The sequence below is a fragment of the Haliotis rubra genome, unplaced genomic scaffold (assembly GCF_003918875.1).
Source record: "Haliotis rubra isolate DU_JTF1 unplaced genomic scaffold, ASM391887v1 Scf436, whole genome shotgun sequence".
In the NCBI taxonomy this organism is placed as follows: domain Eukaryota; kingdom Metazoa; phylum Mollusca; class Gastropoda; order Lepetellida; family Haliotidae; genus Haliotis; species Haliotis rubra.
The window spans coordinates 588,034-602,581 of record NW_025767120.1 but is presented as its reverse complement, the minus strand read 5'-3'; the positions used below and the strand labels follow the sequence as shown (position 1 = coordinate 602,581).

Here is a 14,548-nt window from a genome sequence, read left to right as displayed (position 1 = left end):
CTGTGAGGCCCATAGTATATGTATCTACTGCAGTCATTGACGTTTGTTTTTTCTATCAGTATCGTACAGGTGCGTTCAAATGACCATCTCCAGTTACTGCCTGTCATGGCCAACATTGTTTATGTGTATCTCCATAAGGTATTGAATCAGTTAGCCCATATTGTACCATTACGCTCTACTATAGATAGGGAAATCTCCGTCACTTAGCACGGCCGCCTGTCATGAGCCGACATTATCTTATTGTAACTACATCTGGTATTGAATCAGTGAGCCCATATTGTACCATTACTCTCTCCTACAGATGGACTTACAATCCTTACTACCTTCCGATCAAGTCTTTTATCTCAATCAAGCGTGTGTATTGTGTGCATTTGTGCTTTAACGCAACAATCAGCCATTTTCCAGTTATATGACGGCGGTGTGTAACTAATCTAGTCTCAACCAGACTATCCAGTGATTGACATCATGAGCATCGATTTAAGCAATTGGGATACGATGACATCCGGGATTTTTTCGACTGACACACTGACGAGTATTAATGTACACCTGAACGTATCATTATACCCTGCTGTGGTCAGCTACACCTATCCTGGAGCAAATGTCTTCCATACTTTCTTACAATTTTGTATTAGTGTACCAGACAGCCTACCGTTAACCCTATTGCGGTCATTGCGCCTCACCTTGCTTCATGAGTGTCCAGTTACAGTCAAGGTTCTCGTCCGCCTCCAGATGATAGCGTCCGTCTGTCCATAACGCAGCCTTGTTAGTCAGGATCACAGCCGTCCCTGACAATGGATGAGGAGCAGAAGCATAAGACATCACGATTTGTATCCAGCCGTCATGGAGATGTCTCAACAATTCAGTTTACTTCAGAGCTGTTGAGGGGCGCTGGGGTAGCCTAATGGTTAAAGCGTTGGTTCGCCACGCCGAAGTACCGGGTTCGAATCCCCACATGGGTACAATGTGTGAAGCCCATTTCTGGTGTCACCCGCCGTGATGTTGCTGGAATATTGCTAAAAGCGGCGTAAAACCAAGCCCAGTCAGTCAGTCAGGGCTGTTGAACAATGGTTTAGACATGGCACAGAAAGAGTGGGAGAGCCAAGTTGTTTAGATCCGGAGATATTTCTATTATATCACGATGGCCAGTACATGATCGAGTCTTGGGTAGAAAATCCAGGGGTTGAAGGTGCGAGCACCATTATCAACCAATTGACAATTCCTAACCAAAATATAATGCCACCGACCTGCTGATCCTCCAAAGCCAGAGATGTAGCCCCGCCTTAGGTCGTAGTCGGCAGGGTATTCGCTCTGATAAACAACACACAAGTCATGAACAGTACAAGATCATCCACGAAAATTGCAAATGTAAGTATTTCAACAGTACCTCATCGCTCAAAAGCGCAATGCGTGAATAGGTCAGGATAGTAACATCACTTTATCATCTTTTGTATTGTCGCGTCCTGAACCTACCTGATGTGCGTCGGTGCTTGGGACGATGTAGGCGTGCACAGCACCCCCAGGAACATTTGGAAACAGACTTCTGATGGCCTGCAATCTGGAGGTCGTGTCTACCCTTGTTGCTGGTACAGTCTGTTTAATGTATACAGAATGTTGTGATTCACATAACAAAACGTATATATATATTACCCGAACTTTTAAACATTTTGTCTAAAGTCCATGTAGAGTGTTACAACAAAAGGTGGGGGTGTTTTTTGTCGTTGCTGCTTTTTGTTTTGTTTTTTTGGGTGTGTGTGGGTGTGGGTGGGGTAGGGTATAGGGGTTGTTTTTCTTTTTGGCTGTCGGGTTTGGGTTTGTTTTGCGGGGATTTAAATAATAATAATAATAATAATAGGCCATTTATATAGCGCCTTTCCACGTCACAGGGATATGCTCAAAGCGCTTCCTGAGCTCAAGTTAAAACTATATACAGTTGGCAGGTACGGATGATTGGAAGTCACTTGTAGCGAAGAAATAGATGAGTCTTTAGTCGTGTTTTGAATGTACTTAGGGAAGGAGATGATTTTAACTCGATAGGGAGAGAGTTCCACAGAGAAGCTGCTGCATATGAAAAGGTCCTTGAGCCAAATGATTTGAGACTGTAGCTCGGGACAGCAAGTAACAGTTGTTGTGATGAGCGCAGGGTTCTTTCTGGAGAGTAATGTGTCAGAAGGTCTTGAAGGTAGGAAGGTCCTGAGTTGTAGAAAGACTGGTAGGTGAGGCAGAGAATCTTGAAATCAATCCTTTCACGAATACGGAGCCAGTGTAGAGAGTTTAGGATGGGAGAGATGTGACAGCGAGGACTGGTGAGAGTGATGATGCGTGCAGCTTTGTTCTGGATTTTCTGAAGACGATGGAGTTGAGAGGAAGAGATGCCAAACAGTAAACTGTTGCAGTAATCCAGGCGGGATAAAATCAGTGTCCGCACAAGGGTGGCAGTGGCTTCTTTTGTTAGGACTTTGCGGATGCTGCCGATGTTCTTCAGATGGTAGTGGCAGGTCTTTACTAGATGATTTATTTGCTTGTCCATGCTGAGGTTTGAGTCCAAAAGAACGCCAAGGTTTTTCACAAGAGGAGAAAAAGGAATCGAAGATTGCCCAATGGAGATATCTTTGATGATAAGGTTTCGTTGTCTTGAGATTGTGGAGATGACCATTGTTTCTGTTTTATAGTCGTTAAGTTTCAGCTTGTTAGCAGACATCCAGGATCTTGTGCTCGAGAGGCATGCTTCAAGGTTGGACTTGCACTCTAACTGACTTTGTTCTGACGACTTAAAACTGTCAAACAATTGGCTGTCGTCCGCATAGAAATGATGAGGCACATGATAAGCAGACATCAGTTTTCCGAGCGGTTGAGTATACAGGGAGAAAAGAGTTGGTCCAAGAACTGATCCCTGGGGAACTCCACAGGTTAGGGTGTGACTGGATGATGAAGACGTTCCGATGTGAATGGACTGGGTTCTGTCTGAAAGGTAGGATCTTAGCCAGTCAAGAACTGTATTAGTCAAACCAAATTCTTTCACCAAACGCTCAAGAAGAATTTCATGGTTAATTGTGTCGAAAGCCGCAGATAAATCCAGGAGGACAAGCAAAGCAGATTCACCATGGTCGACTGCGGATCTGACAGAGTTCAAGACATAATTTAGAGCAGTTTCTGTGCTGTGAGCCTGCCTGTAGGCAGATTGGTAACAATCAGTCAAGTTATGCCCAGAAAGATGATCCGAGAGTTGTTGTTTGACTACTTTCTCCAGAACTTTAGACATGAACATCAAATTTGAGACAGGACGATAGTTTTTTTAGACTCTGAGGGTCAAGCGTGGTTTTCTTGATGAGTGGTTTGACTACAGCTCGCTTAAAGCATGATGGTACACAACCTGATGATAAACTTAGGTTGATGATCTTGGTAATGATTGGCAGAATGATATCCAGTATTTTCAAAAGGAATTTTGTCGGGATAGGATCAAGCTCACATGAAGTTGGTTTTGACGAAAGCATTATTTTCTTGACCTCAGATTCTGTTACTGGACGGAATGAACTGAGCTGGGTACCAATGGGCTCCCCGAATACAACATCCTCAGAAGAAGAATCAATATCACCTCGTAGTTTCGTGATCTTCTCATTGAAGAAGGTGTTGAAATCCTCTGCCAATGTCTTTTCCTCGCCATGAGGAAGTAACACTTCCTTAGATTTTCCAAGGATCTTGTGGAGAGAGCTGTGTAAACGTTTTGGATTTTCTGCAATCCTAGAAATTTCCTCATTGATGTAATGGGCGCGAGCATTCCTGATTTCTTTGGCAACATTGTTTCGGGCACATTTGTACAATTGTCTATGGATCTCCAAGCCAGAGATGCGCCATGTGCGCTCAGCAAAGTGTCTCTTCCTCTTTGCCTCACGGACTTGATCGTTGTACCACGGTGATGCTTCATGATTACGCATTTGCTTCAATTTAACGGGGGCGTGTTTATCTAAGACGGCCGTCAAAGTAGAGTTAAAGAGATCAGATAGCTCGTTAACGTCATCAGATGTGTTAGAAAACAGACCTGAATTGCTCAGATCATGACAGAATATGCCAATGTCAATTTTCTTCAGGTTGCGAGCTGTGATGAACTCGGTATTCGGAGTGGGTCTTTGGAAATTCAGAAGGAAGGAGATCATGAAATGATCGGATATCTGCAAATCATTGACTTCTAGGTCTGTTACCAGATCATCAAATCCTGAGATAACCCAGTCAAGCACATGACCAGAGCGATGTGTGGAACAGCTGACATGTTGTTTGAGGCTGTGGGATTCCAGTACGTTGAGCACTTGCTTAGTTAAGAATTTTGTTTGATATCATAATGGACATTAAAGTCACCCATGATTACACAAGATCCAAGTTTGGGACTTAGTAAGTCACAGAGTGAAGAAAATTCATCGCAGAAGTTTGAGTTAGTGACGTTATTCACTCTTGATGGTGGGGCCTATAGAGACACACAATTTTAAAGATTTTTACCACAAGTGACAGTGACAAGCAAATATTCAAATGAAGCAAAGTCAGTATGTAGGTTTGACTTTTCAATAATCAAATCCTTCCTGTAGATCAGTGCGACACCCCCTCCTCTCCTGTTTGGTCTAGGTACATTAAACAGTTTGTAGCCTGGCGGGGTAATTTCATGGCATTTTGACTCATCACCGACGGCAGCTAGCCAAGTTTCAGTGAGAAAGAGCAAATCGATGTCATGATCCAGCATATAGTCGTATATTTCAACTGTTTTGTTTTTGCAAGATTGGGAATTAAATAGATGGAGACAGAGAAAGCTGAAGATTCAGAAATGGAGACAGAGAAAGCTGAAGATTCAGAAATGGAGACAGAGAAAGCTGAAGATTCAGAAATGGAGACTGAGAAAGCTGAAGATTCAGAAATGGAGACAGAGAAAGCTGAAGATTCAGAAATTCAGAAGACAGGAGACAGAAATGAGAAGAGCTGAAGATTCAGAAATGCAGACAGAGAAAGCTGAAGATTCAGAAATGGAGACTGAGAAAGCTGAAGATTCAGAAATGGAGACTGAGAGCAAAGGGAGGAGACTGAAAGATTCAGACTGAAAGCTGGCTGCTGAGAAGAGCTGAAGATTCAGAAATGGACTGAGAAGAGCTGAAGATTCAGAAATGGAGACTGCCGAAATGAGACTGAGAAAGCTGAAGATTCAGAAATGGAGACTGAGAAGAGGAAGGGATTCAGAAATGGAGACTGAGAAGAGCAAGGGATTCAGAAATGGAGACTGAGATAAGCTGCAGCTTCAGAAATGGAGACTGAGGAAAGCAAGGAATTCAGAAATTCAGACTGAGATAAGCTGAATATTCAGACATGGAGATGGAGACTGAGCTGGAGATGACCAAAACGTAGTTAGACAGATTAAAATTCGTTTGGTGTTAATGTCAAGACAGCATTGGGATGCTCTGTCCACTCAACATAAAACATGTATAAAGATTATTCATAACATAGTTACCGCTCCCGTCTGACAGCTGGGCCGCTCCCCTGGGGCCTGACGTTTATGTATCACGTGCAGCTCCCCCTGATCGACCGGGTCACATGACGTCAGGGTCACTGAGAAAATAATACATAGTGAGTGAGTGAGGTAGGTTTGACGCCTGTTCAGGTTTGAAAGCCCAAAGTACTGCAGGCAGGTATAATTCTTACAGAGATATTATCAGGGTCGAACCGAACCTAGGACTATGTTTCTGGCGCTCCTAACGATACACAGTAAATTGAAACGCCTAACTATAACTCTTGCAGGGAAGATGCTTTATATCAGTCAAGACACGCCCTGAACTGATTTCTGAGTCATTTGTCTTACAACTGTCCAGAAATCAAATACAAAAAAACACGTTGAAGTTGATTTTCGAAATCCTTGTCATTACAGGGATAGCAGTTTTTCAGTACCATCACGGCGGAAGACACTAGAAATTGGCTTTTCAGTGTTACCCATGTTATCGAACTAGAGACTAAACTACCTAACCGACCTAAAATCAACAATGAAAACATGTTAAGAGTTAATGTTTTCTTGATAGGTTTGTATTTTTCGCTGATATCAACTTCAGAATGTAAAATCGGTCAAGGTGAATATTGACAGTGATTAGCTGCGTCCTTATTCTTTAAGATAATATGGTGGAAAGAAAGCGCGGTTACTTAGAACTCTATTCTGGAAAATAAGTCATCATGTCAATTTCATTAGCAAAAAGCAGTTATCAACAAATCCGAAATGTTAATATCAAAGGAATGATTCCATGAGGTGTCTCTCAACTGAGAGGCCTTTCCACAATCGGCCCCGTTCAAACAGCAGTACCAGGTGGATTGAGATGGTAATGATGGGGACTATAAACCTTCTATCCCCTTGTACGACAGTTTGTTTGTATATTCCTGCAACGCTCCTTCTCTTTGTCCCTTACAGTAGGTTTACACGCTGCCACAAGATGACTATACAGGGTTTACAGCCAAGGTCAGCGATGAACAAATATAACCCAACTCCAACAAACATGATTAATTCAGCAGCCGACGCATAAAAGCGCCATCAAAGTTTGGTTAAACCCTAGGGGCCATTGTATATGAAGGTAAATATTGGGACGGGTTAAACGTCTGATAAGATGAAACTTACTGCCTCGAAATAGTGGGGCCTGTCTGGACCCTTTGGTTCGAACTTTATCATCTTGATGTAAGTGAACGATTCCTTACAGTTTTACTCCCTGTATATGGAACCCTCTGTCTGTCTGTCTGTCTGTGTGTGTGTGTGTGTGTGTGTTTTTTTTTTGCGACGGGGTCAGCAGTACAGTGACTGCGTCACACAAAACAGCCGTTGTGCATGGTCACATTCAGAAGATCAAAATATTGTAACCAGCATGTACCTGTTGAAGTTAATTCCAGTGGAATTTACAGGATACTAGTATGCAAATGTGTCCCATGCAATCCCGATTAAGATATATAGTACACACTTATTATACACCAAAACATAAAAGTATTTTCAGATAGCTTTCACGTGTGGTCTACCAAGGTGTGCTTTTATGTTGTGCCTCGACGTGCTACGTGTTATATGCAATGGCCATCTTTCATTGCGAAAAAGTCCCGCAAAGAGCATCAAGGGAATATTTTATGCATTGAAAATAAAGATTTTGCCAAGTCATTGACGCCAACAGATGCTCGTATCCTGTCACGTGACCACACCTTGTTATTCAGTGAACACAACCTGAAAGCCAATAGCAGGTTCTGGCGAAACGTTGATCCGGTATTGTGATACCCGGCATAAAGGCCAGTGACGCTACACATGTGTCACCAAGGGAAGCATAGAATCTGTAGCTAAGCACTTCAGTTCATGGAATCATCTCTGTTCTCAATCATCAATAACTCAACATTTGCATGGAGCCACACCTCAAAATGACTATGTTGGTCCGCGGCCATTGTCGCGTGGTATTAACAATTCAATACTGATTGATGAGGCTTGCATAAAACCATCATATAACAGCATGCATAATGTCACCTTGAACCACAGAATATGATAAATAAATCTGCTTTGACTGGTGTTTACGAACGTAGAGGTCACGGTGAACGTAGCGGTGTTATGTTAAGCAAATATGTGCACAGCACAAGCAAACGACGTTAATGTCACGTGCAAGTGGTTTCTCTTTCATCGTCTTTCCATAAGAAAGGGGCAATATGGTTATTAGTATATGTATCGGGTTTCGTGATTAAGAAAATCCATGAAATGAAATCCATGATATCATCCTCAACACAGAAGATCCACAGACAATGGAAATTTAAGAGGGTCCGAGCCTCACTAAAAACGCTGCTACATGTATGTCGAGTTTATTACACGAGTGAAGGAGGATGTTCATGGTCTAGTTGGCCTTTGGCAGAGGAAATACAGCGTGTTTATAGATACTGGTGACAAGATGTGTTTGAACAAAACACTATTTTCAGATAACACTCCTTTGAAGAAACCAAGATGGCAGTCCGGGTGTGAGAGCCTTCTATTTCTGAGGGTCGTTTTATATCGCAATACTACCGACGCACTTTAATCAACTTCACTTCAACCATACACACTTGTCGTGTTATAGATATTTTTGGATATGAGCTTGACTACATTAAACCATATTCTCGGGGGCAAATATAGATTTGCGATGCACTGTTGTGGTTCGGATGCACATACAGTGATGACATCTGTTAGTTACACGTTACCCGAGTTAAGTGGTTAATTTCCACACATATATAAAGCAAAACTGATTCAAAACAAAAATAACAGGAACATTTGTCAAAGTGAGTGAATTGGGTTGAACCCTGCGTCGACAGTAATACAGGAAGTTCGTGGTGCGTCAGCGTAGTTTTGAAAAACAGGTCTTGGACGTTTACAGCTTTCGTGAAATCAACGTTATAGCATGGACTGACTGTATCCTATGTTATTTATTACATTATGTTTCGGCGATTATTGCTGCATCTCACAAGGCCTTATACACAACACCGTTTGGTTAACATATGTATCTTGTTAAATGTTCCTAAAGACAAAAATATGAACACGTAAGCCAAGTTATCAGGACAAACAGAGAATTAGTTAAAACAGCGACCGGTGTTGATAAAAGTTTAGTATATGAAGTGAGCGATGTCTCGTAACCAGCAATATATAGAGCGCTCCTCACGCTCCTTACACAAGGAAGGTTCAGAGGGAAGTTCATAGTCAGTTATGGTGGTGTCCGCAATGCGCATCGATGCAGGCCAGCCACCTAACTGAAGCCGCTAGACGTTGAAGAAAGGACTGAGAAATGGCATTCCATATCACAGGAAGGATTCTGACGTCTTACCATCTTATCTCTGGCATGTTCGATTGTTGATAGACTAGGTCTATCCTTCGGTTTCGCCCTGGAATGACATTCCATGTCGTTCTGCTGTAAACGAAAGTGAAAAAGCCGTTTACGAAATTTCTTCCCGTTATCTCCCTTCATTCAAGTGAGTGAGTGAGTTTAGTTTTACGCCGCCCCTTCATTCAAATGACCATCAATCACAACCGTTGGAGTCTTCCCTGTAAACTTTATTTCACTCCAGATCATAACGCTGTCATCTCGCATCCAGAAATACATAGCATAACTTAACGTTCACCTGGATGAGCCATCAGATCGGCGAAGATTGGATCTATGAGTCATTGATGAAGAGGGAAGTTGTCCATTGACTGGTTGTCTTGACTACAGGAGACGATGATTTTCTGCCATCAGGATTGACTGTCTCGGTATATATGCTAAAACGTTGCTGGAATGTCATAACAGACTCGCCAGTGGTGGTTGAGGTTGTGAGAGTTGCTGTCTGGCACCTGCATGAATGGTTGAAATGAATACCCATTGGTGCCGGGTTGTCATCGGCTTTCAGGAAGGAACGATCTCAGAAGCCTCTGGTCTACCATAACGTACCCATGAGTGCAGTATGCTGTTCCAGTGGGAAGTATCTGGTTCAGGCATTCCTTATGACTCGCTATTTATTGTATTCCCGTGTGTGTATAGTGTGAAATTTCCTCAAAATTATCAAAAGGGGTGTTTTTCTGACCTCTCACTTTACATGTAAATGGCAAATGAAACAATTTCGTAAATGGTGAACCATTTACTTGCTAGACAAAGACGATGTTTTGTTAGCTCACAATCTAAACATATTAAATAAAATCAAGGCATGTATTCACATCTGTGAGCCTTATTTGTCTGTTTTAATAATTTCCTTTTGAATGTGCCTCCAGATTAAAGTGATGTCTGACAACCCCAGAATAGCCTGTCTTTGCAAATCCCATATAGGAATAATATATATGTGTGTATGTGTGTGAGAGTGAGAGAGAGAGAAGTTCAGTGTGTTTATACTCTCAAGCTTTAACTGAATTAATCGTCTAGTCAAATATGTTTTAAACATTATATACTTCACACTTCAGTCTGCCTAAATCTCCATTTCAGCTTACTACAGGAGTTTTCTGCCACAGCCACTATCACCTCGTGCACTATCACACAGTGGATTAACCAAGCACGACACTTACTGTGCCTTTGTCATTAAGTTTGTCTCCAGCTTACTGCCTCCAGTTTAAAGGTTTGAGTTGAACTACAGTTTATGTCACATTTGATGTTAGCTGGTCATAAAGTACTTGCGGACATTGTGTGACTCACATTTGAAATTTATCGATCATTCATGGACTCTGTTGATATTTTATAGTTTGTATATATTCCTCTGATTTGTAGAGATATTGCCTGTAAGCTTTGGTTAAAATGTCTATTTTGTCATGTTGTAAACATTGGATAATTCAAGGTTACAAGTTGTGTTACTCTATGTTAATGCAGAGCACAATGCAGTAAGACAATAGTTGTTAAGGTAAATACTTTATAATTCGGTAAGACTCACGTTCAGGTGTAATATATCATTAAAACTTCAAGTAATATAAAGCTGATGTATGATGGTGTAAAGTATGAACATGAAGCTGTATTGCTTGTGCAGCTGTCGGTGTCTGAATAGATGGACCCAGGTCAGCACACTTGGCTTTAGTTCACTAATGAGTAGGGGAGACCGGGGGCAATTGTAACACGGGGCAATTGTAACAAGGGCGATTACTCTAACAGTTTTCGCTCAAGCATAGTGTAGGTGAGTAGAGTTATTTCCCTTTGCTCTCCTGCGGTACACATACAGGCGTTTTTCAGCTGCTTGCTCATGGCAAGATACAGTTGACGAAAAATCGTTTTTCACAAAGGAAAGTAATTTTTTCACAAAACGTAATAAAACGTTCTTGATGCTGTAAATGTTCCTTGGAATGAAATTAACTGTTCAAGCGTAAATTGAGGTATTACGACATATTTTGAAGTAGAAATATTTGAGAAGCCCAAAGTTGTTAACATGTGATGAGGCATGAAACATGGCTACTATCATCGGGGGCAATTGTAACACTGTGTTACAATTGCCCCCATTTAATTTTCCCTTGTGTTATGATGATGAAGCAAATTATGATGTTGGTTTTATTTTAGATCTTTACTAGTTTCAGGCTTATGTTGATAGTATCAGCCCTCGGGTGAAAGATTTTGGTGTTAGTCTTTCTATCATATTTTGGGCATACAAAAACAAGAAATTTAAATTAAAACACGTAAAATGTCGGTGGTTACAAAGGTTTAATGTTAATTCATTTCCTCCTCAATTAATCAAGATAACATCTTTCCACATTTTATTTTGATTTTATTTGGAAAATAAGCAGATTGTTACATTTGAACCTTCTTTGTTACAATTGCCCCATCCACCTGTTACAATTACCCCGTGCTAGGGGTCAGTTTTAACACTTGCAGTAATTGCATTTGATACGTAATAACTTTGTAACGACATGATAGTAAATTTTAAATGACACTGAGGTTTAAAGCCAAGATGTCAATGTACTACATAGTACCGATTAACTTTGTGAGCGGTCTACTAGTATCAAATTACAAGAAGTTAAGTAATGACCATACCGCGAACAACACATGTGTCTGTCATTCATGACATGAAGTGTGTGGGTTGGTGCGTGCGCGTGTGTGTGTGCGTGTGTGTGTGCGTGCGTGCGTGAGAGAGAGAGAGACATTGCTTGCACAAATTAAACCTGATGTCTGTTTTCCCAGCTCATTGATACGCCACACTGTAGCTTAAGATGGATACCCAACCAAGATACAGTATACTGACAATTATTTCGTGTTTAACACACATTAAGAAGGAGGCATACGGAGAAAGCGTTATGTTTATAGGTGTAGACTAGACGAAACTAGACACTTTTATGCACGTCACTCTGCTATGTCATCTAATATGTCATTCTAGCAGTTTGTTGTAATTTTTTATCATTTGACGAACGTATTTATCTGCGACATAGGTTTATGACATAAACACATGTATGTCACGCCCTAATGACATCAGCGTAGACATTTCATAACTGGAAGTTTGACATTTTTCAAGTGAGAGCGCGGTTAGATTCGAAAACTGAATATCAGTGAAATTACACCTGAGATGTGACACAGAATCGTTCATGTTACCGTTAATAAAGTTCCGATTATTCTACACGGTCGGTTCAAGCATTTTTTCAAACAAATTTATTTCGGTTTACACGGCAATGGAAAACATGTATCAGTACGCGCACGGTATATACGTATAGTTTCGAAAAATCTGATATTAATTATGATGCATTTATTTCTTAGAAGGAAATAGTAGTGAGTGAGTTTAGTTTTACGCCACACTCAGCAATATTCCAGCTAAATGGCGACGGTCTGCAAATAATCGAGTCTGGACCAGACAACCCAGTGATCAGCAGCATGAGCATCGATCTGCGCAATTGTAAAAGGAAATAGTAATGTGAAGCTGATAAATAGAATTCCTTGAATAGAATTCGTGTTCGTACTATGGGAAATATCAACCTCGTCCCGTAAATAGTAGGGGTGGGTATTGCAGAAGAGAATTTTCATATTGCGATATATTGGGATGCGAAAGCATATATTGCGATATGTATTGCAATATATTGCAAGAAGGTTTTTTTCACAAAAAACTACTTATAATCGAGTTAATGCTTGATTTATAAAGCAAAACACAACAAAATCACTATGCTTGATTAAGCTTTAATAAAACCTTTTTATTTAAGTTACCATTGCATGTTTTACATACTGCGTTCCTCTTATCAATAGTTCCACCTACCGTGAACTTTTTCAACCCAAAATGCTGCCATACTAAAGCCTTTGCCCTAGTATTTGGCACCACAATACGTTTTTCATTGTTGGGGGTCGCCATTTTACAACAAACGCTTGACTTCCGGTGTGAAATAAGGAAATATCCGAAGATTTCCGAATGCTACGAAGTTTTCCGAATCCATGTCAAAATACCGGTTTTCGATCAGCGTATCGCTATACGTATCATTTTCATGCCTGAACCGGTAAATATCGGTAAACCGGTTATATTGCGCAGCCCTATTTAAAAGGCATTTGATTAATGGACTCGGTTGATATTTCCCCTATTATGAGTGAGTTAGTTAATACGTAACGTGGCATCAGCAATCCCCATATTATGAAACACTCGTGATGAATCATCTATACACACAGCACAGTCGTACATACAGCATCCACTGTGCTGCAAATAGGTATGCTGGATCCTAGTCCTTTCAAGTCTGACGCTACCTAACATGAATATATATCCGCAGTGACTGGATCTCGCAGTCGTATTTTAACACAGAACAACACTGACAGTTCAGCTATAATACGAATAGCCTGGAATTCTGCAATGATCATCTTTACCCTGTCAGCACAAAGCGATACCTGACAGGGCGATGATGGGTACTGACGTTACAGGCATACCTCTGTCTGTCACAGTGCGTTTGTGTATGCTGATGATGGTAACAGACCTTCTGTACGAGCATATTACTATAGGATTCTACGAATATTTGTTGTAAACGTGGCATATCTCCACCGCGATGATGGTAGTTGATATAAGTACAGACTGCTTTGTGCATTCATGTCACGAAAACAATATTACCACTGGGATCCGTAATGAGATAATTCATAGCACATGCACTCGACAAACACAGATGTAGTTTAGCGATGGTATTTGCCACTCAAGATACGTCCAAATGTGTTTTGTCGATTAGGTCGTACATAACGTTTCTTACCTTAGCCCCACCATCTCTACAATAGGGCGTACCTAACCCCACCATCTCTACAATAGGAGGTACCTAACCCCACCATCTCTACAATAGGAGGTACCTAACCCCACCATCTCTACAATAACAGGTACCTAACCCCACCATCTCTACAATAGGAGGTACCTAACCCCACCATCTCTACAATAGGAGGTACCTAACCCCACCATCTCTACAATAGGAGGTACCTAACCCCACCATCTCTACAACCATCTCTACAAGGAGGTACCTAGGGAGGTACCTAACCCCACCATCTCTACAATAGGAGGTACCTAACCCCACCATCTCTACAATAGGAGGTACCTAACCCCACCATCTCTACAATAGGAGGTACCTAACCCCACCATCTCTACAATAGGAGGTACCTAACCCCACCATCTCTACAATACAATAGGAGTACCTAACCCCACCATCTCTACAATAGGAGGTACCTAACCCACCACCAATCCTAACCCCACCATCTCTACAATAGGAGGTACCTAACCCCACAATCTCTACAATAGGAGGTACCTAACCCCACCATCTCTACAATAGGAGGTACCTAACCCCACCATCTCTACAATAGGAGGTACCTAACCACACCATCTCTACTGTAGGAGGCGCGATTAGCTGCAATATTGTTGATGCGGCGTAAACTCTAACTCACTCTACAATAGGCTGTGGGTTTGGGTGAGTGTGTCTGTGAGTGCCAATGTATGTGTGGTTGCTTGTCATATGCTCGAAGTGTTAGAAGTTTATGCATCACGTGTTTCCAAACGTCACATGCAATAAACCTGATTTGTAACCTTTTCACCCATAAGGGTACACAGAGCATAAGTCTAATCTTGAAGATCACGGGAACTGATACGGTTGAGATAACAGTCCACGTTTTACTTCATAATT

The 14,548-nt window shown here is 41.3% G+C and overlaps 1 protein-coding gene across 1 annotated transcript in view; it reads right to left on the bottom strand.

The window, feature by feature from the left end:
- LOC124289221 (xaa-Pro aminopeptidase ApepP-like) overlaps positions 1-14,548 on the bottom strand; it is a 31,985-nt gene that overhangs the window by 12,795 nt on the left and 4,642 nt on the right. The window contains exons 2-5 of the mRNA XM_046725824.1: positions 5,483-5,580; positions 1,471-1,590; positions 1,245-1,308; positions 681-785 (exon numbers count right to left, since the gene is read on the bottom strand). Of these exons, the coding sequence (XP_046581780.1) occupies positions 681-785; positions 1,245-1,308; positions 1,471-1,590; positions 5,483-5,580 (387 nt within the window). The remainder of the gene's footprint in view (positions 1-680; positions 786-1,244; positions 1,309-1,470; positions 1,591-5,482; positions 5,581-14,548) is intronic.